This window comes from Dendronephthya gigantea, unplaced genomic scaffold, assembly GCF_004324835.1.
Source record: "Dendronephthya gigantea isolate DGI-Jeju-01 unplaced genomic scaffold, DenGig_1.0 000005F, whole genome shotgun sequence".
Taxonomy (NCBI): Eukaryota; Metazoa; Cnidaria; class Anthozoa; order Malacalcyonacea; family Nephtheidae; genus Dendronephthya; species Dendronephthya gigantea.
This window is the reverse complement of record NW_021163015.1, coordinates 3,316,079-3,338,350: the sequence shown is the minus strand read 5'-3', so window position 1 is coordinate 3,338,350 and position 22,272 is coordinate 3,316,079. Positions and strand designations below refer to the sequence as shown.

Sequence of the window (22,272 nt, the reverse complement as noted above, 5' to 3'; positions counted from 1 at the left end):
TGCAGCAAACTTCTGCTACCATTGACGCGATCCGGTACATCGATTCACGCAACTGGAGCTGAACTAAAGGATAACAAGCGAGATTTACAGTTAATTATGCCCAATATTCGTAGCAATACAACAGTTTCTTAAAGATTTAGGCCAAGAATTTACTCGTCTTTTAGGGCGAGCTACATACGACCTGAAGATATTTGATTGAACACAAACAAATCAAGATGGTGAGCCTTGAAGATGACATGAAGCAAAAGGACAAAGAGGCAGCCGTGTTAAAGGCAAATCACAAATACGAAATGTTGTTAAATATTGAATTGGAACGTGTGGATAAGTGCAAACGCGCGTACGAGAGCTCCCATAATTTTGAAGTCGCTGTCATGAAAAACAGGCAAAACCGAATCTTGGAAAAACAACACGAGCTTAACTCGTTAAGAGCACAAAAAAGCGGCACGAAATTTGAAATCGTGGACCTGCATCATGGTCTAAGTAAATCTCCGCCAAACGCGCATGCTAATTGGCATGATTTATCGAGCAATAATGAGATGAATAACCCATGTTGGTTTGATGACTTTGATCATCAGTTGAAGATTTCTGATAGAACAAATATTTCATCCAAATTGCAACCAAAGTGTGGCTCGCACCACAGACTGCGACCAAATGACCAATCTGATTTACAAAGCGTGCAATATGCTAATCATGGCGTTCAATGTGCTACTCATGCCGCGCCGTATGCTAATGTACAAACACGTACTGGAACAAACAATGTAGTAATTTCCAAAGGGAGTAATCTACCTGAAAGTGCACACATTGGTAGGAATCGCACGTCCTCTGTCGAAGATGCAATTAAACTGCCTGTTTTACCAACCGTTGTTTCTTCAAGTAAAACTCCTTCAACTACGGATTGTTCTTCGCCGTCAGTCGCGGTGCAACGTCACACGCACTTTCCGGAAAACCTTACCGAGACACAAGTGGTATATTCACGTGATGTCCACGCGCCTTCGAGAATTTCTTCCGAAGTAAATGATACAAATTTTAAGAAGAAGTCTCATCGCAAGTCCACAGGTAAAGATCAGTTATCACCATTTGATGAATACCGTCTTCGGTTGCAAGAGAGCGAGCAACGCATACGAAAGACGAAACATCATTTAGCTCGGGCTATCAGTGCAGTGGAGTCAACTGGACGACGCGACAAGATTGATACGAACACTGCAGGGATCAGACGGATACGTTCAGCTGACATAAAATAAGAATACCACAATGAATTATGCCTTGTCACTTCTCATTTGCCAGGCCGAACAAAATAGCATTTGAAAAGTCCTGTGGTCCAATTTCTCTATGCAGTTATCATAAGCTATCTGCAGGATGATACTACCTAATGATCGCTTGAGGTTCAAATGTACATATTATTATTCAGTATTTACAAAACTATTTACATTTTTAAAACACAAGCATAGGCTCTGACACGTAAATAAATACATCCCGTGTCTTGACTAACTGCGCCGGTGAAACGCGAAACATAAAGATGAACTTGTTCTGCCTTTTAAAAGCTAGCAAAAGTAGTTTAATTAAGTCTTTATGGTGATGGGAATAAAAATCTCTGGATGTGCGCATCCAATGCATAATATTCAACAGAAATGCCCCATATTTTGTCAAACGCCATACGTCAAAGCTCTGGAAATGAAACAATCATATTCGCACGAAACTTAGTGATAAAAGCGCACAACGAATCGCACTGTAGAATTTTCTGCATGAGACAACACAGGTATCGAAGCTCGTTACTCGGAAAAATTCGCGTGTTCTAACGTCAGTATACGAGCAACAAGTAGTACGTCGTAATTTAGTCGACACTAAACGTAACCTGTCGTCATCTGACGTGAGTCTTGCTCGTGCGCAAATTGGACTCGGCGAGGCAACGAGGCCAAACCGTTCGTCGAGTTGACTGACTGCAATAAATAAATATATATACCGATATAAGTTTAACCAACGTTGTTCAGATTTCATGGTAGATTGTTAGATGGTGAATGGCCAGTATTTACCTTAGCTGATTTTCGTTTGCATGGTTTAAGAAAAGTTGCTGGAACCAGACCTCGTTCGCCGTTAATATCGGCGTCGTAAAAACCATCTGACCTCTGAGAAAATATAAATTGTGTGTTTTAAAATTCAACTGCGATTTATGGAAGCATCAGTGCACGAAAATTCGAGATGTCGGTGTCTCTTACCATAGAGTTATGTACTCGAACAATCTGTCCCTTTCTGAAGCTAAGTTCACGATCTGGGTGCTTGTTGGGGGATTGGGTACTTGGGTTGTAATCATATATGGCGACCATCGCCTGTGAGTGAGAAATGAATCATTAAGATGCGACAAAGTACCAACATACAACAAGAAGCATAATTTCAACGGGTTTTTTTGCATAATACCTTTGCCTTTTGGGGACTCGCAGAACCATTCAGTTCTTTATCACGCTATAGAATAAAAGATCAGGAAGATATTTTATATTATTTCATGAACGTGAATGATGTGAGACTACCCTTATTAACCTTTCTATCTTGTGGCCTTGTTGCAATGGCAATTTCTTCAAGAAAGTTTGAGGGAACAAGTCCTTCGTTACCGTTCACCTGAAAGAGTTGATGCAGATGTATTAGTAACGTGTTTTGTGATAAACCAGAGCATGTGTGTCTCATCACAACTCAAGACAGAACATAAAAACCGACCTGTCCTGTGTAGTAACCGTCAGGTCGGGAGGTATCCAGCACACGAATTATATCCCCTTCTTGGAATTCCAACTCGTACGTCGGGTTTGGATTCGGAGAACTTTTCAACGGATCATAACTAAACAACGCGACAAACTAGAAGAAAAAAAAATTGAATTTATCCTTTAGTCTTTCGTCATTGTTGAATATGCTAAAAACGTATTCAGGCTGAGTAAAGAGAGATCAAACTCTGGTGTACTTCCACTCACTCGGTGGATTCTTGGTTTTTCACTGATAGATCAGTGGAAACACTATTGTTGAATCATATTCGGACAGTATCAGCACAGCAAGAGCTAGTCTTTAAACTAAATAACATCATAGACACTTACAGTTCGGTATGGGAGAGTATCCTCTGGATTTGAGACAGCCTATAAACAAAAAAACAAAATACCATTCAATGAATTGACCAATCAGCACCAAAATAATTAACCTGACAAACATATTGGCCCATCCAATATTACCACTGAAACCTCGCTCCAGTACTTACCTCCGTTGTAACTGACGTGGTATTCTGAAAAAAAAAAGAAAAAGGAAGCATCGAGTTTAAATCCTTCTTTCTGGTGACTAACAATTTCCTATCGCTTTATTCAAACACTGTTTTAAAATGTCGTGAACAAAACCTACCACCATATCAGATTCGTTAAAATGAGCGAGAGATTTTTCAGAAGAGAATCCGTTTTCGGCGACCGTTTGAATGGCGAGAACAAGAGGACGTGATAGATCAAGATTTTCAATCAAAGCCTTGTCGAAAAAAGGTAAAATTTACAACATTACTCAGGGATATCATGCTACACAGGAAGGTATGCAAGACCATGCTTGTCAACTCTTGTCAACTGTTAACCATGCTTGTCAACTCTTGTCCACATTTAATCTGATATGATATGATAAGAGAGATTTTACCTTGGCCATGTAAGGACTGCCAACGTCCAGCTTGTGTTGACCATTTACGAGTATCTTGAAAGAGAAGCGACTGTTAGACGTGAAGTTGGACGACTAAAGGACGTTTTTAGCCCTCACTTTTGTGGACGTCATTCGTTGTATGGGAAGATGAAAAACAGTTTTACAAGAGTGTACCTTGTAGCCTTTGATAAGATGGCCGTTGTTTCTCCCAAGTTGATCAAGCTCTGGCGTGAGCCAGCCAAGAAGCAAAGCATCTTTATTAACACGCCGTAAAACACGAAGATTTCTCGGCGCTGATGGCAAAGCTGGAGGGAAATGAATCAGTTTTGAACAAATTACAACCAAACTAATTACCAGAAATAAACTCCAACAACGAACCTGACGAGAAGTTCATAATCCTTCCCTCTGCGCTTTCTCTACTAACACCAGCATTCTCCGTTCTCATCGTATTCTCCAGATTACTTTGTCTAACAAACTGTTCTGTGATTTCTTTTGATGCATATGGTGTGGAACCTGGAGGACCTGCGTGGATAGCAGTTGACTGACTCGGGACGATAGGGGAATAAGATGGATAATGAAGAGTGGAAACACCTCGGGTGTTCTCTGGCGACCGAACTAAAAGATTGAAAGTACAACGTTGAGATGAGATCTAATATGAACAGTAGTAGAGTCCTCAATGACGTAGCTGTGTTTTAAAGAATGATTCATGATTTTACCTTGCTCTCTGGTCTGTACAGGAGAAGGTGTTATGTTCAACTAAAATTGAATTAAGTATTTTTTTACTTCTAGAATAATGCTTCATTATTAGCTGAATATTAGCGGAATTCTGATTCCAATTTTTACCTTGGTCGGCCTCGCGGGAGACGGAGAACTTGGTTTCAATAAGTTGGAGGGAGTGATGGCAAGTCTACCTAATAAAGAAAAAAATATAAGTGCTGTCAACGATAATTCAAAAAGAAGGTTAATAGATCCTAGCGTGGTGGTGAATTTCAACCAAGAGTTGGCTTGAGCAGAATCTTATCATGCGGTATTCCTACATAGTTTCCCGCATCACCCACGTATCCCTATTTACCTCCTTTTTCAACAGTATAATATCCATTGGCATCCACGTCACCGATGACCGTCAACACTTCCCCTGCAGTCAGCGGCAGCTCAAGGTCAGGTCTGGTTGAAGTACTTGATGTAAAAGGATTGTAATCTTTTACAGCAACAAAAGAACGTCTCACAGAACCAAGCAGGGAAGTGGATGGTTTGGGAGGTTTGTAATCCAAGTCTTTCCTCTTGAAAGAACTTTCGGAGGCGTTCAACTCACGCTGCTAAAAAATTGACAAAAGAAGAAGTTATTATACCTTGCCTTTTTAAATAAAACTATTCCTAACGTGTCAACTCCTATGCTCGCAATTTGTTGTAAAAACAAACGTGACCCTACAAACCTTTTTCAGTTTTCTCATATTATATTCATCCATCTCCTCAATATACAAACTCGACACCAATCCTCTCTTCCCATCCAGTTCGCCCATGTAATATCCATTCAGGTCAAGGTCACTGTTGATCACGATGACGTCACCTTCGTTCAGTTTCAGTTCCCTTTCTGGGTGACCTGTTGTACTCAGACGCTCAGGATTATAATCAAAGATTGCAACAAAGCGTTTGCCTTTCACAGAATCATCTGATCTGACCTGAAAATGTTAAAATGGTGCTTAATGTTTTATTTGCCTAGGATCCAAACCAGACCTTGTTGTAGTAATTTCACTTCAGCTTGGATTGAGTTTTACTTACATGATTATTATTGAAGTCAGGCGGTTCTCGAAACTTAACAGATTTCGCAGGGCTACTAAAACCAAGAGTTTGAATACCGCCTGATAAATCTTCCAAAGCAGAACTGGCGATTGAATGTTTTAGTTCACGAATCTCTGACTTGAGTTTGTTTAACTGATCGTCTTTCTCTTTGCAAGCTTTCTTCAATAATGCAACTTTAGCCTGAGGAAAATGCATGAAAGACATTCAGAATTCATCGAGAATTATCTGGACATTTTGGAGTGGAAAGTCTGCATGCATTATGCAATTGAATTCAGACTCGGAATTGAAAAAAAAAGCAAGAATTCATTATCAAATAAATATATGATTCCACTGATGGAATTCTTGATAAAATTTGTGTATGTATAGATGATCACCTTTAAAGTGGGGAGCTGCACTTCAGCGTCGTCCCGCTGACCTGTTAGTTCCGCGATCTGAAAAATCAGAAATACAAAAAATGCCTGATACGAAAAACTACTTTAGTTGAACAAAAACAACTCCAGATCCTACCTTCAACTTCAATGTATGGAATTTCTCCTCCAGTTTCTCGTTATCTCTGAAAAATTACAATATCTTGGCGTGAACTAACAACCATCAGCGAATGAAAACTTTTCATACATCGTCAAACTTTTAATGACATTGCAATGTCCTCGTCTTCATTTTTCATACCTCGTGAGTTTCTCAAGCTCAGCAGTTCGCCCTACAAGTCTATTCCTTTCCTTCAAGCAGTTTCCCAGTTCTGTTGACAACTCGGTTCGTTCACTTTCAATCTTCTTGGATTGATTACGAAGATAGTTGAGCTCTCGTTCAAGATCTTGTGATTTAGTTTGGAATTGTTTCACTTCTGACTTGAATTGAATCAACTAAGAAATTGCATAGTTTTATAGTCATCGAATCATAATTGTTATGAAAAAAATTGGTCGTAAATGACTTGTAAAATAACGAACCTCGTTCACGCGTTTTCTCAATTCGTTTCTCTCAGCATCGAGTTTTCGCAGCTGAGAGCTTCCTTCATCTCGTTCGCGTTGAATATCCAATAATTTCCTTTGCGAATCACGACATTCTTTCTCGAGACTCGATATCTAAAAGATTAGACTCGATACTTGTAGTAAAATACACAAAATGTTCACAAAAACTGCTTATAAATCTTACCTTAGTTTTGAAAGTATCATTCGTCCTTTGCAAGGCAGTATTTCTGGCTTCTAAGTTCTCTTTTTGTTGCTGTATAAGTTTGTTATTCATGAGGAAGTCATTCCTCTCTGTTTCAACTTTCCTTCCTTTCTGAGCCAAATCATCTTTCTGGGTTTTCAAAGCCTTCAACTGTTCATTCACCTCGTCTCGTTCACGCTTCACATCTTCGAGTTCTTTCAACTTTCCCTGAAGAAGCAGAAAAAAGACATCGGTTACAAACGATCCTGTATGTAGAAAGTTCAATCACACAAACAGTTTAATAAAATAAGTCTATTTACTTGTAACTTTGAAATAGTTTTTTCCAGTTCCACGAATTCTTCATCCGCTCTGTGAAGTCGGTTGACCTAAAATTATGATTGTCATTTTTATACAAGGTTAAGGTAACCTGCTAACCCAAGGTATAAAAGAAAGAAAGAAATGTGTTTCAAAATCAATATTTGTTTACCTGCTCATGAAGATGAGTATTCTCTTTTCTCAAACCCTCATATTTACATTTTAATTCTTGATTCTGGGCCTGGACGGTTTGAAGTAGAGAGACACGATCCTTGTGTAAGGAGAATATGCTTTAGATTACTGGAGTAAACTGCGGTCAGAGTGCAAGGGTGAGAACAGGGGGGGGATACAGTAGTTTGAAGAATCACCTGTAGTGAGGCCACGTTCTCTTCCAGAATTTCTCGTTGTCTTTCTGCATTTGCACGCTCTGATCTCAACTGTTCCAACTGGAATTGAACATAGAATAGTAATCAAATTAAAATAATTCGGAATGGATTGATGAAATGAATGAAACAGACTCATGATTCCATAGAGATGAAAGAAATAAAATAAGAGATAAGTTAAACTCACTTCAAAAGTATATTTATTGATTTCTCCGATCTATATAATTTTGACAATATAATTAAAATCATATAAACTCAATCAAAGGAATATAATACATTAAGTTAAGTTTAACTTACCTTTGTAAGAAGTTCCTTTTCTTTCTTTTGATTCTAAAAGTGAAAGGTGGAGGAATGTGGAAACATCGCAATTAAAGCCCAAAGAAATGAAGCAACGTGATAAGCAATATAGCGTGATATACAATACCTCCACTTTTAAAAACCTAACACTTTCGTCCATCATTTTTATATCTTCTTCTTTCTTTTGAATCTAGAAACCAAAATGTCGAGAATCAGCAATTCCCTTAAAAGACATAATTATACCTACAAGCAAATCTCCATTTTACCTAAAAGCACGCGTAAAAACGTTTGAGGTTTGCTATAAACAGCTGAGGATATGTTAGTCGATCTGTCGTGTGGTTACTGCTATCAACCTTATGTTGATACTTTTATTAAATGTACTCAATTTGCCTTAGTGCTGTTATCACTTACATATGCGTTAGTTTCAATCTCTGCCGCTTCAGCCTTAGAAGAAAAAAATATAAAATATTTGAATCTATTTATAACTTGAAATATCTATAACAAAACATTACAATCCATTGCTGCTATTTGTATCTTGACTTTCTGACTGTTCTATAGTAAGCAAGAGAAGTTTCTTTTAGGAAAACAGAATGTAAAAACATACCCTCATCGCCTGTAGTAAATTTTCTTTATTCTGAAAATTATATTAAAAAAGTTGAGTATTCATGCAAGCGTGTGAAATGTTTATGCTATGCCGTCAGTTGTGTATACATATGTACAAAACATTACTAAGTAGAACACGAAGGATGAACACCTCCATCACAAACGTTTTTATATCATTTGCGAGCAGATTTATAGACAGAGCAAAACCATTTAACTCTCAGATACTTTCAACACAAGATCCTCACTAGTCAAAACAAGACTCACTCTCTTTTGATAAGAGCTGTGCTTTGCACATTGTTCACAGATCTCACATTTAGGATAATGGCGACAGACAGGCCACGACGATAAACCGACATCCATGTTTGTTGCAGAACTCAAGCCATTCACATTTTTACGACGAGAAGAAGAACTATTTCCACTTCTGTGTGAAAGACTCGAGACACCAAAACGGGAAGGAAGCTGCAGTCTGTTCGTATCCTCAGCCATTGGAAAAACAATTCAGAGGCAGCGAAGTATTCTTACACTTCACAAATCGAGTACAAGGCGATGAAGCGAGAAATTTCTACAAAGTTCTTGAGCAAAACCGATATATTTTAAAAGATTAAATACAACTTCCCATTTGCGAAGAGACAACTGTCCTCCATTATCCTCTACGCACAAAATACGTAAGTATTTGACCCAAAAATACAAGCCAAAACCTTTATCATTCTTACGTACGGCGTTTAAGATATGACCTGATACATAAAATGCTCAAAGCAAGTATCTTTGAAGACAAACAACGTACGAATATTTGCAAGTAGTAAGTATGATAATGTTTATCGTCTAGCTGAACCAAGCTAACGTGTGCATTATTTATGAAACAACCTGTTGAATATCGTTAATAATTCATTTGTGGCGAGAATCAAATTGATTGAGAAAAGATTAGGAGTTTCTCTGTATTCTTTTGCAAAGCTATACTTTAGAGAACAATGTGATCGGAAAGTGGATTAGGTAACCTGCGTATCGAGTCATTCTGATAGTCATAACATTTCACAAGAACTTCTAAAGTGTTAAGGAAGATGGTGAAGAAGAAAGATGATAGAACACTTGCAAAATGATACGAACTTTATATTAAGCAGAAAGGAATGAAAATATCAAGATGAAAAAACGATGAGGATGTTGCATTGAGAAACATCAAGAGCGAGATTCGATCAACTGAACATGGATATATTTGGAAATGAGAGATAAAAGTGAAATAACCTTAAGACAGACGGTGCAATGCTCTTGCCACTGAGAAATAACCTTATGACAGATAAGATATAGCTGAAACACAAGACGAAATGACCTCTCCCACCCCTGACGTACGCTCAATACCTTGGATGAGAGAAGTACACTGTGAATCATTCCAGGAAAAGAATATACAAGTAGGACGCCATAAGTAAACGTTACGTCTTCTTCAAGGAAGTCCTCTCAAAGAGTTTTAACTGATCCAATAAGAAGCGACAGCAGAACATTATACACCAGACTCTTTATTTACGATGTGGTGTGAGTATTAGTGTGTAATAGTTTTTGAAAACTGTGAAAAATTAACTAACCTTCAACTGTCTTTCAAGATACAAAATCCTTTCTTTCAGCAGATCAAACTCTCCCAGGTTGAACTCGCTGGCTCGTTTTGTGACCAAGCCTACCGGAGGAAAATATCCATCCACAATATCTTTCTGTGCGGCCATAGAGTTTGTTCTCTCGCCTCGCGCAGGGACGGGGGGTAAGTCTGATATTGGAAGGTTCGTACTATGAGATCGGTATTTTGGTTTGGGTAAAACAGCTGGAGGTTGCCTGCGGAGGGGAGGTTCACTCACAGAACTAGATCCAGCCGTCGAAGCCTCACTGGCTTCGCTTTCAAAAGCAACGTGTTTAACTGGAGCACTATCCCAATCTACAATCCTTTGTGAGCTACCATAAAAATTCATTGACTTCCTAGTACTCTTTGAATGCGTATCTAAAGCAAAGTTCTCAACACTGGCAAACGTCAAATGATCGTCCGTTTTAAGTATGACATCATCATTATATACGACGTCATCACTCATAGAAGTTACATCGTCGGAAATGACATCATTATCGTGAAACGATGCGTCATTAAAAACAGCTGTATTTTCATGTTGATTGATCTTTTCCAAAGAGTCCATTCTAATATGTCGTGTATTGCTACCAATTCTGGAAGCTTGGTTTACACCAAGACTGTCCACACTCATTACTGTGTTGGACTCAGACCTGACAGACGAATCATCGCTTTCCAAAATTGTTTCAATTTCTTGTTCTAACGTGACTCGAATACCATGCGGGTTCTCAATATTATCCGGGGTCATTTCTCCGATATCTTGGTACAGTTCTCCGGCAAGAAGCTCGTCAATGTCATCGTCAAGGTCATTGTGCATGAGACTGGGTGGGGAAACAGAGGGAAGGTCTGGGGGTAGTGTGACAGGTAAAGGCGGTGGTAGATCTGTGGTAGGTGGGTGATTGGTTTGAGTAGGTGGGTGACTGTTTACGATAGGCGTGGAACTATCTTGTAAAGCTGGATTTCTGTTTTCAACGGTCGTTTGAGAAGAGTTCTCTGAACTAGAAGTTTCATCCAGCACGCTGCTTTGCTCACTCTCAGCAGAAGTTAATCTCCCTTGTCCTCCATCAGACAATTTGAAAGTGGATCCTTCTAGTTCTCTTTCAGTACCTTTAGCTGAAATGTCAACATGGCGAGAATGATAAACATTCTCAGTTTGTTTGATGTTTGATCCGGCAGAACTTTCGCCATTCATAAATTCTGCCTCCTTCGCTGCAAACGCCTCAAGTGTTTCATCGAGAGCATCTAACGTATCATCCTTCGATGTTCGGATTATTCTCGGTTCCTCGATGATAGAACGTGGCACACCGTCATGTCGTCGTGTCACAATCGGACTCTCTTCGCTGACATCCGAAGGTTCCTCTTGTGGTGTTAAAACAACATGATGTATTGGGTTAACTGGACGAGCTTCCATCTCATCAAACACATTATTAAGATCGATATTTAACGTGGGATTTGAAGACGTACTTTCTGCAATAACTCTGGACTCACCACCATCATCTGTGAGGACCGAAGTCTCCCGCAAACGAGACTCACCGTGGTCCGCCGTAATGTAGTCGTGTTCCTCCGGCAATGAGTCGTCTTTCCTCTAAAAAATGCAATAAAATGCTACTTTACACACAGAATACATCGATTAAAATGCAATTGAATACCCTTCACGATTTTCCAGAGTTTCACATTACTATATCACCCCACTGGCAATCGACATAATACTTCGTAATTTGTAAATATTTCGAGTGCAAGAACTTAATATAATTGGAACTTCGAGTTTTGAACAAAGAGTTTAAACGACCGTTATGACCTCCACGTTTGTCATACGGCTTGTCAGTGGAGAAAATCTTTTAAAACTTAATTCCTGAATTGAAATTATCGTATAAGACCTTGTGTTTAGGACTCGGTCCACCAGTTTCAAATATTCTCTACAGGTACGCCCAACTCATGTGTCTACTCGTAATAACAGCAGAGACATACGACGAATGTTGTTTCTTGATGGAAAACTCCAAAATTTAGCGAGCTCGAAAATTCATCAGATTTGAATCAAACTATTAAATTTCCACTTACACGCAGGCAAAGTATACACAAAGTGTACCCAGCAAAGAATGAAAAGTTTAAAGTTTATCCTGCCGTGTGACATCATCCAAATAAACAGGTATACCAGTTAACACATTTATACAGGCGTTAAGCAATATTTCACTTTCAAATGCAAATAACACAACAAAAACAAGAACAGTTCGCGTCTTTGTCTATCGAGAAATCTTTTCAACGAAATGTGAAGAAAACGCCGAGGTATTGCCTGATACAGGAAGGTTGTTATATTCCTTACACGCTACAAGTTCGTTCCAAGAGTTATCATTGCAGTATATGTTTACTATTACTAAACTAACTCCAATAGTATCTCCATAGTATCTCTACCTATATTAGTTCCTTTTAAATAATTTAAAGATAAATCTCATACAAACCTTGTAACCAGCGAAGACCTCACTGTCATCCAATATTGTACACTGAACAGCCTTATCTTCTCTCAGTTCCAAAGTACAGATTCCCTCGCATTGTGTTTCCACGTCTATGAGTTCTTTCCAAGAAAAATGTGGTATTCCTTCCTCTGATGGTACTTCATATTGGTCAGGAATTGTGTCGAAATTCTGAGCAATCTCCTCATCCTCTGAGAGGAATTGCGAGTTTGGAATCTGGAGGTGAAGATCTGGATTATGCTCGTCGCCGGATGGAATCTCTTCTTGATCATTATGTTTTCCGTCTTGAATCTGACAAAACAACCCCTGCCCTCGTACAACCTCGCTCAAATGCTGGTCAATTAATGCATCGTTCTGACTACATTCCTTAGCCAATGCCATAACCTCCTTAATCAATGATTCACCCTCATCTTCACGGAGTACCCCATCGGGGATGTCCAGCATTTCGTTTGAAGCAGATAACAAATCCGCAAATTCACACTGAGTATCTTTCTCACTACACGAGGGTATACAATGACCACAGGATCGACACGGGACATTTTTTAATGAACAAATAGTGTCATCAGAGGGTAGAATATCTGCAAGCTCATATTGTATTCCAATGTCCCTGCACGAAGACAAGTGAGGATGATCATGAATGTCATCATTATCAAGAACACACTGAACGCTAAAATCGCACATTTCTCGAAACCCGAAATCAACGTCAGCCAGGTGAAATTCATCCCCCAATTCCTCGTTCATTTCGGCAACATCCATTTCGTTTAAACGTGAATAAGGCATAGAACTATCCGCCGCACCATCCGGGAAAGAACGACTTTCTATTGTTTGGTTAGCAAGAAGCATCTTATTCCCGGGGGAGGCGGAAAGAAGCCTCAAACAGTGAGGACAAGTGTCAACTTTTACTCCATTTTCTGCAACACACTCGCCTTCCTGGTCGCCACATTGGATACCAATATCACACGTTTCAATATACTGACCCTCGACAGTTTTCATCTCAAGAGGAACCTGTTTAATTGCTGCAGAGATGTTTTTATTATCATCAACATCAAGATTTCGTCGACTGTTGACTTTATCTGCGAGCATATTATCATCGCTGGTGTTTTGTTTCAAAACATATTTCATCTGATCTTCCGGATGTGTTTCCACCTGATCACAAGCGGCATCATTATCGAAATCAAACGTATAATCATTGCTGGAAATTTCCTTGCAATATTTCCGATAAGATTCACAAATGACAATAAAAACATCCTCCTTTTCGTAAACAATGCAATCCAAATGCTTCGCATCATCTCCAAGTTCCGAGCCGTCCACGAAATCCTTCCATCCAAGGCCCAGTAAAGTTTTCTCGCTCGCTTCTCCATCGTGTTTCTCGCGAACTTCACTACACATGACGTCATCTCTGACGTCATCGCCCTTGACGTCATCAACCTTGATGTCATCACTCATGACCTCAACCATGGTATCATTAAAGATGACATCATTATCTGTAATGTCAATTTCAGTTTGAACAGCAACATCATTCAATATAGGAATCTCTCTAAAACGGCGTGTTTCAAATTCAGTGAAAATTTCTAAGATTTCTTCTTGATGTGTTAAAATTTCTATGATATTGCACTGCACGTCCTTGTCAATTCCAGAATCTTTGGTAGAGTGGAGAGAAGTTTGATCGTCTGGTAGGACTCTTTCAAGATCAATCGTAATGTTGACTTCACCAGGAACTAACTGAGTACCAATGTCCTTATACTTCTTAATTTTCTTAAACTTACAGACATCAACATTGCCAGCATCCAGCTTGATTATCATATCACCTTTTGGGGCTTCTATTTCTAAGATATTGCACTGAGCAGATCTTTCTACCACCGGAAGATTTGTCGAGCATTGGACTGCTGTATCGATCTTTTGAACCGATACATCTTCAGCGATAGATCTCTGGCCAAACTCCCCAGCGTGCTCGCCGCCGAAACCTGTCTGAACTTCCAAGTCACATAGCAGGTCCTCAAGAACACCATTGGGGGAATCAACGTCTCGATTGAACAACTCCTGTGTCCAAATATCACACTGGCAAGCTACCTCAATCTTCATACTAGTTATATCTTGTCTTTCTGGCTCAGATGCACTCGATTTTACAGTCAAATTGTCAAGACGATCATCAAAATCTGTCTGAAATCTATCTTCAAAGTCTTCTGAAGGTTTCTGCCTTTCAACGTCATCCTTCATCGTAGGTTCAAACGCTGATCTTTCTAACCATTCTTCCTCCAAGTCAGGCGTTATCGGGATAAATTCATCTTCTCCTTCCAATAAACTATCGCTGTGAAATGAGTCATCAAACATAGGAAGTTGAAGGAAGTCTTTTTGAGTCGCCTTGGAAGCACCAGGCGGTTTCTCCGTAAAACTAAATGCCTTAGAAACTTTCTCCTAAAAAAAAGATGCAACAATTTAGACTTTTATATGTCAATATCTTTCATTAATGACGGAGAAAATCAAACATTTCTTTGTGAAATATGAATGTGGTTTTTTTTTACTTACAGTACATATATTGACAGTGTTTGTGGTGATATTTCTCAGCAATATTTTCGCTTGTTCAAGAGCGAGCTGCTCGTCACGATTTAAAACTGGTTTCTGCAAAACAACAGTGTCATATATTATCCAATTTCAGAGACACTCGAGAGATAGTAAACATGTAGCAAGCGAGTGCTTAATTCCAAAGATATTTCATTTTATTTTCCTACTTTCTCATTTTGCAATTCCTCCAATCTCGCTTTCACCTCTTCAGCTGAGCACAAAAGTTCTTTATCTGAAAACTGCATTAATAAAGAAAAACTGTTTACGCGCCAATTTACTGTACTTTACCCTCGTTGATGATTGATGAATTACGACATCGTTCCTCTCAAACTCGTGGTAAAAAGCTTGATCAGAAATGAATACATATTTACTGACCTTGTAATCAATACACAGCGTTGGGATCTTAAATGCGGAAATATAATTTCCCTCGTCAAAATTTCGCTGCAAGGACTCCTGAAGTTGAAACTCCAGTAATTCATTGCGGTCATGAGACTCAACAAGATCCTGAATATAAGATTGTGACTTGTGAGCAAAGATTACATGTCTACATAGTTATAGCAAAACAATCGAATGAGAAAGCTTTTGCCATTTTCCAAACCTTTTTAAGCTCGTCAATTTGTCTCTGTGCCTCGATTAAGTCAGTCTGTAATTGCTCTCTCTCCTGTGAATAGTTTCAAAACAAAAAGGCATTATAGTTACATCAGGATGCAGTTGTATTATTAAAGACTAGTTACCTTAACTGTAGTTAAGGAAAGAATTGCTTAATCAGAGTTGTTTATTTCTGAGTTAACTAGAATGTAACTATGCAAAATGTAGCTTAAGAGTTTTATACAACCTGCCCAGAACTGATAAGTTACTGAAAATTATTTCATTATATGTAGACAAGCCACAAGGATTACCATAAGTGAAAAAACCTACCAACTGCGTTCGCTTCGCATCTACAGAGCTCCCAGTCTGAGCTTGTAGAAGAGAATGCGCTTTTTGTAGTTGAAGAATTTCTTTCTGTAACCTGCGAATTATTTCAGCATCTTGATTATCTTCCCATTGAAATGACTCGCCATTTAACGACTGAAAATAAACGTAAGATAAAGTTTGTGAAGAAAGATCAGATTACGATAATTACGATGAATAATCCACGGTCTTTCAAAGCTAAGCATTTTTAGCAACAATACTTTTTGCAATAATAATTATTTGCCAATAAAACCTACACTTGTGTCAGAGCTTTCCGTGCTGTTTCCAAAAACCGGTGAAATACAATCATCTCGTTCGGGTCCACTTTCGTACGACAAAATATCATCCATTGATCTCTGGAATAGAGGCAGGAAAAATATAAGAAAAATTGTTTATAAATGTCTCAAGTTAATGTTATGACTATGGTATACAGTCAAAAGTTTATAGTAGTTCTTTTATTGACAAAGAAAAGATGCAGGGAAGAATACGAGGTAATATGAAACCTATCGCGGACGCTTTAAGGAACAACCAGGTTTAATTTATATAATCACTTACATGCATCAAGCCACCGGGACCATATCTTCGGTTTTTAAACAGTTTTTGTTTGAGTAAGTCGATTCTTCTATTTTTGTCCTGAAAATGATAGGAAATAAATGAAACATCGTTCATCATTTACACACATCGGACTCGCGGATGTTATGAAAACTTATGCATACGTACTGTACCTGAATGCTTTGCTTGAGTTGGGCAATGGCGCATTTCTGTTGTTTTAACTGTATCCACAATGGATTGGAATCATCCCCCTTGAAATATATTAGCTAGCTGGTAAAATGCTTTATATATTCATGTTGATCTCGGTTGAAATGTCAGGGCTTGTGGTTTATCCATTGATTCAACAATTGATTACTTACAGATGGAAACGAAAACATTGACAGGTCACTGGATAAGTCCATTCTTGAAGATGACAATGGACTCTTTTTTCCTGAAGATTCACTTCCTTTGATGCGATCCAGTTTATCCCTCAAACTGTCTTTTTCCAGTTGTAAACGAATGTAGTGACCCGACTCAACACCAAGCTTCTTCTCCAGCTGATGGATGATGTTTGTCAGTTGTCGGATTTCCGCCATCTGTTGATGATACGTGGAGAGTCAGCTACATTTGGGCTTGTGAAATTTAGACCAGCTTAAAGGTCAAGCTATTAATCATTATATAGGTGACAATGAACAGACAAATTTGCACAAGTGTAATGGTGATGACAGAGGTTGCTAACTACATGTTGTGAACTGGCCCAAGTTCCTTGAGGTTGAGACAGAAGCTCACAAGTGACAGTTGTACTAAGGTTAGGACTGGAATGGATATCAATATTTACCTGCTTACGGCCTTCCTGCCAAGAACTTCTTTTCAGTTTTGTCAGTTCCTGTTCATGTTCTGAATGGATTCTTCTTATTTGACTAACTTTCTTTTTGTCTGCATCTTGAGCAAGCTTACAGGTTTCCTCTACCTTGCTCTTCTGTTCTTTCAGTTCTTCAATGTGAACCTCTAATTTCCTTATCTGTTTCTCATGACTCTTGTGTGCTTCTTCACGAACCTTAATTTCAAGACATTTGGAATGTATTCAGACAACAACAAGCCTTGCACGTTCACAGCCTGCTGGGATATACAGCTAGTAGCCAGGCATTGCACCTGGATATATCTCTAAGAGTGCTATCAGGAAATATAAGGCAGTATTTTGTAACCTCACAGATCAAAAGCACTTTATTTAACATTTACCTCATCTGTGAACTTAATACGAAGCTTTTGAACAAGATCTTCTTTCTCACGATGCCAGTTAAACTGAGCCTTTCTGAATTCGTCATCTTTCTGCTTGATAATGTATGTAATCTCTTTCTCCTTTTCCTTCAATAATCTTTCCCTCAACTCATGCACTTCTTGTTGTTTTTCCTTATACAATTTTCTCCTCACCTCGCTCATCATTGCCTGAGCACGCTTCCTCTCTTCCTGCCTTATCTGTCTTGCCTCAACTAGTTGTTCTCTTCTTAAATGATGCTCATGACTTTTCTCGTCCTGTAGTTCAGTTTGTAGTTCATACACTTTCTCTTTAAGTCCTTCATTTTCAGCTTCTAAACTTAGCCTGGACATGTCGAATTCCAAACCAGTCAATGGAGATTCTGGACGTTCTGGTTTGTCAGGACATGGCACTGGGATACGACTTTGTCTTGGATCAGTTGATTCCATTTCACTCTTAGAAAATATTAAAATACAAGGCCTGGTCTACTTGATGCTAGAAATGTAACACAGAAAATTGGAGAGCAGGGCTAAATATCCACCCAAGTGAACCAACTAAGCAATAACTTGGGTTTAAATGTACTGATACTTGAATAAGCGAGAAATGTACAGAAATAACAGAATATTTGTCGCACCTGACAACAGTCCAAACAATCGCGTGTAAATCTTGATATAACAGCGTTGCCCTGTTTTACTTAATTGTATATGGAGGTAAATTGTGTTTTATACTTACCAAAAGAGATAGTCCTTGACTTTTAAGGTTGTGTATGAAGAACGGCTTGTTTTATATAGATTGTTCATTTTGTTTATGGTGATCATTAATACTGACCCATTTTGGAATGTAATTAGCATATGATGCATATTAAATATTGCGTATGGGGGACTGGGCTGGGACGCCGGAACAGCGAGGGACGGGGGGCGCAGTGGCAGCTGCCCCCTTGATGAGGTATGCTAGCCCACGGTTAACCGTGGTTAGCCGTAGGTCGATTCATATTCTGTCAACTAGGGCCGGATTTTGAGAAAAAGCAGATCGTTTGTTTGCTAACACCCACCACGAAAATCTCATATTTGGTGTCGCTCAGGGCGGTGTAAGTTCGCCCTTGTGTTTCTAATGTATATGTTACAGCAATTAAGCAGGTACTTGAATTACTTCAAAAACAAACCACGGTATTAAGAACCAAGCTAACCACATCAAAAACATAAAATAAGTAGCGTTTTCGTATCAATAACAAGTCCTTCGCAACGGATATTGATTGTGGTCAAACACTGCATAGATATCTATAAACACAGCTCCCATTTGTGGGTTTTGGAACAATATCGCGTGCATTCATTTCATTATACGCACACCGTGACCGCGACGTTGACGAAAATAAAGCGTCAGTTAACGTGTAAATAAAAAGACTTACAATATCCTAAAATCATGTCAGTGAAATTCTGGATGGCTGTCACACTGACGCAGTTCATATTTCTACGGCGTTCGATACTTGCGGACGAATGTCATCGTGAAAAGAAGTTTGTTAAAGTGGATCCAGGTATGTCTTCTGGTTTGTTCTTTGTCGAGTACTCACGTTTACCCTGCAGGAACAGATTCAGAGAATTTCAAAAACATCAGCACTTTATCCTTTTCCCTTCCCAAAACCTGTGTTTTTATACACTCTACTACTATAGTAGTGAAAACACAATGTATCAATGAGAAAATTGATGCATAAAGGAATTGAAATTCGGAGGAAAAACAGAAGCAGCAACAAATTAAACAATCTTTGCAAATAAGGATCGTGTTGGGAAACGACCTGAATTTGAAGAAATACTTTGAAGAGAATTGTTACAATGAAAAGACAAATCATTGCTATGGGATAAACATTACAGATTTAAACTGATTCGGAATCTGATCAGTATTGTTTCAGACTTATATACGTCAAAGAATATGTATCGATACAGTTGTAGTTGGCGCCAGGTTTTATTAATGCGGTTAATAAGTTTTAGACCACGATGAATGATGCAGTGAATAAAATATCACCAATTGCAGGTGGATGATAAAAACAAAGCACATAAAAAGTGCCGACAGATCCCCCACAAGTTCTTAGTAAATAGGTTAGGTATATCACGTTTAAACTTCATTAGTCACGAGTCACGACTACCACAAAACTGTTTTCATTCCATGTATACATGTTATACTAATTGTGTAGATGTACGAGGGATTGTCTTATAGCAATCTCTAACGTTTTCTGCTTCTCTTTTATAGCTAGACTACCTGAGATTAGTGCAATCAAAGTTTCTACGGTGACTGACGAGGCCTTCTGCTCCATAAATTGCATTGATTTCGCAGGATGTAATTCATTTGCGTTTCTTAATGCTACATCCAATGACAATTGTCTGTTAAGCGGCAACGTGAATGGCGCATCAGTTAGTGGAAAAAGTGCAGAGCTTGAAGTATTTATAAAAAAAGTTCAATCTACCCCAAAAGTGAGTTATTACTTGTTTATTTCAAAGAGTAAGACAGACTCGCTTTAATTTATCTGAGGAGAATAGTGCGCAAAATGCCGGCTTGTCATCGGTCCCCAGGCTTAGTGTGAACCAGGCTTTTTTTTTGCCTGTACCACAACCTGCATCCACCATATTAAACCATCAGTGTCCGACTGTCCGCCTTGTAGAAAGCATGGCGTTTTTGCTGGCCTCATGACTGACGGTTGTGAAATAATTACTTCCTTTTCACTTCCCGTAGGGATGTGATCCAAACCCATGTCTGAACGGAGGGACCTGCGTCGACACGTGCGAAGAACCATTTTATCATTGCGTTTGCCCCGAAAAAACAACGGGAGAAGTATGCACTACCATCTTTGGTAAGCTCATTCGCATTATGATAGGAAAAACTCTACAATCTCACCACAACAACCTGAGTATTACCTCATAATTCGATGCATACTTTAAGAACCGTTCTTCGCTGAATTCACGAACCTCGGCGCGTCTGGACGTTTTGGACCAACATCAATTGGTAGCCACTACGACGGGAAACAACACAAAGACCTCACTACCGTACAGAATGGGATACAGCATTTCACAGTTCCTTACACAGGAACATACACCATTGTTGCTGTCGGTGCCGGGGGAGGATATGATAAAAGTGGTACTACTTACCAAGGACTCGGAGTGAAAATTGGTGGCGACTTCAATCTAGTGCAGGGGCATGTTTTGAAAATACTTGTTGGACAGACAGGTGTAACAAACAGCCTATATCCGTCCTCTGGGGGTGGAGGTGGGTCATTCGTGGCCACTTCGTCAGATACACCGTTGATTGTAGCTGGCGGGGGAGGAGGCATCGAAGTCCCCACCGTGCAGTATAACAATGCACATGCAGGCACAGGCAGTTCTGGGAAACCCAATGCTGGTCCTTCTGGTTACAGTTCCTGGCCTGGTGGCTCAAGTGGGAACGGAGCAAGCACGGCAGATACTAGTAATTCAGGTTGGTATTGTCATTGAACGGTATAAGTAAACAGCGAAAAATCAGAGTTATTACCTCCTGAATTATTCAATATTTTGCCCCAAGCATTCTACTGATACTGACCAAAATGAAGATAATCATAAACTTCGCCAGGTGTAGAAATTTCAAGACTATAGCTAAAGAGAAAACACGAAAATGATTACCGATAATTTGCTGGGGTTTTTTAAATAAATTGCAGTTACTTTTGTATTTTTACAAAATATATTTGTTTTTCCCTGAAGTCTTGAAATTTCCGCATAAAACTTGTCAGTATACAGATTAAATGGATTAAATCTATTATTTATTGGATCAAATGTCAATATACAGAATTAAAAACATGTTTCATTAAAGGTGGCGGAGGGGGAGGTTTTTACAGCAACGGTCGAAGTTCGACAAATTTTGGTGGATCATACGGAACAGGGGGGGAAGGAGGATACGGTTTTAAACAAGGTTCGTGTGAAATATTTTTACTTATGGTACTGACACGTGAGGTTGCTGAAAGAGGGCTTTGAATGGCCCCTGTTAACAATGAGAGGCCTACACCCCTGAAACACTGATATCACTTTTTTCATTTTAGGTGGTCAAGGAGGCCGAGCATTGAATCACGGCAGTGATGGAGGATTTGGTGGTGGTGGGGGTGCATACGGCAATGCAGGAGGGTCTGGGGGTGGGGGTGGATATTCCGGTGGGGCATCAGGGGATAATTATTATAATTCGTGTGGAGGAGGAGGTGGTTCATACAACAGTGGGTTTCAAAATAAACATGGTCAAGTTGCATACCGTCGTGGACATGGTTCTGTGACAATAACCAGACTTAACGTTTGAACGCAGCCGTGAGTGGCACAGTCAGAGGGCAACGCACAATCACGTGAAGGATATATAAACAATTTTTAGCTAGCAGTGTTGATCACCACCTATAACCTGAAGAAATGTACTTAACTCACATTCATGTAATATAAGGAAACCGCACAAATAGAATAATTATGAATCAAGGCTCGTTTTACCTTTTGACGACATGTATGCAGTCAAACTAACGTTTTATTAAGACAGCGTCACGGCGATTAACTCTTTTGGCACGTAAGTTTTCCGCGATGGAAGAAGAATTTTAGCAACACTGAAGGTAAAGAGGGGTAGATTTTCGTGAATTGCCATTTAAACTGAAAAGGATGTGGTCCTTTCTGGTAAAATTCAAGAGGGGGAGCTCCCCCCCCCAATTCCAGCTGCTCTCAAGGTAGCACGGGT

The 22,272-nt window shown here is 39.2% G+C and overlaps 2 protein-coding genes across 2 annotated transcripts; one reads left to right on the top strand and one right to left on the bottom strand.

The window, feature by feature from the left end:
• Positions 1 to 1,830: 1,830 nt before the first annotated feature.
• Positions 1,831 to 19,000, bottom strand: LOC114515911. The gene is made up of 44 exons (XM_028535228.1): positions 18,959 to 19,000; positions 17,538 to 18,008; positions 17,137 to 17,355; positions 16,679 to 16,894; positions 16,493 to 16,570; positions 16,323 to 16,400; positions 16,025 to 16,123; positions 15,735 to 15,884; positions 15,415 to 15,477; positions 15,192 to 15,320; positions 14,984 to 15,055; positions 14,781 to 14,873; positions 12,243 to 14,669; positions 9,764 to 11,371; positions 8,191 to 8,220; positions 7,998 to 8,030; positions 7,714 to 7,776; positions 7,587 to 7,619; positions 7,477 to 7,506; positions 7,275 to 7,352; positions 7,079 to 7,177; positions 6,912 to 6,977; positions 6,595 to 6,819; positions 6,390 to 6,524; positions 6,112 to 6,305; positions 5,953 to 5,998; positions 5,820 to 5,876; positions 5,425 to 5,625; positions 5,079 to 5,324; positions 4,718 to 4,961; positions 4,489 to 4,556; positions 4,362 to 4,401; positions 4,024 to 4,260; positions 3,820 to 3,950; positions 3,646 to 3,699; positions 3,370 to 3,486; positions 3,233 to 3,256; positions 3,075 to 3,113; positions 2,707 to 2,841; positions 2,533 to 2,610; positions 2,413 to 2,457; positions 2,214 to 2,324; positions 2,031 to 2,123; positions 1,831 to 1,937 (listed from the first exon to the last, which is right to left on the bottom strand). Exons 2-44 carry the CDS (start codon positions 18,000 to 18,002, stop codon positions 1,842 to 1,844), a joined length of 8,745 nt encoding a protein of 2,914 aa, XP_028391029.1. The 5' UTR covers positions 18,003 to 18,008; positions 18,959 to 19,000; the 3' UTR covers positions 1,831 to 1,841.
• LOC114515943 (loricrin-like) lies at positions 18,287 to 22,138 on the top strand. The gene is made up of 6 exons (XM_028535263.1): positions 18,287 to 19,084; positions 19,795 to 20,015; positions 20,275 to 20,392; positions 20,482 to 21,012; positions 21,382 to 21,480; positions 21,608 to 22,138. The coding sequence occupies exons 1-6, from the start codon at positions 18,973 to 18,975 to the stop codon at positions 21,853 to 21,855; spliced, it is 1,329 nt and encodes a 442-aa protein (XP_028391064.1). The 5' UTR covers positions 18,287 to 18,972; the 3' UTR covers positions 21,856 to 22,138.
• The last annotated feature ends 134 nt before the right edge of the window (positions 22,139 to 22,272 follow it).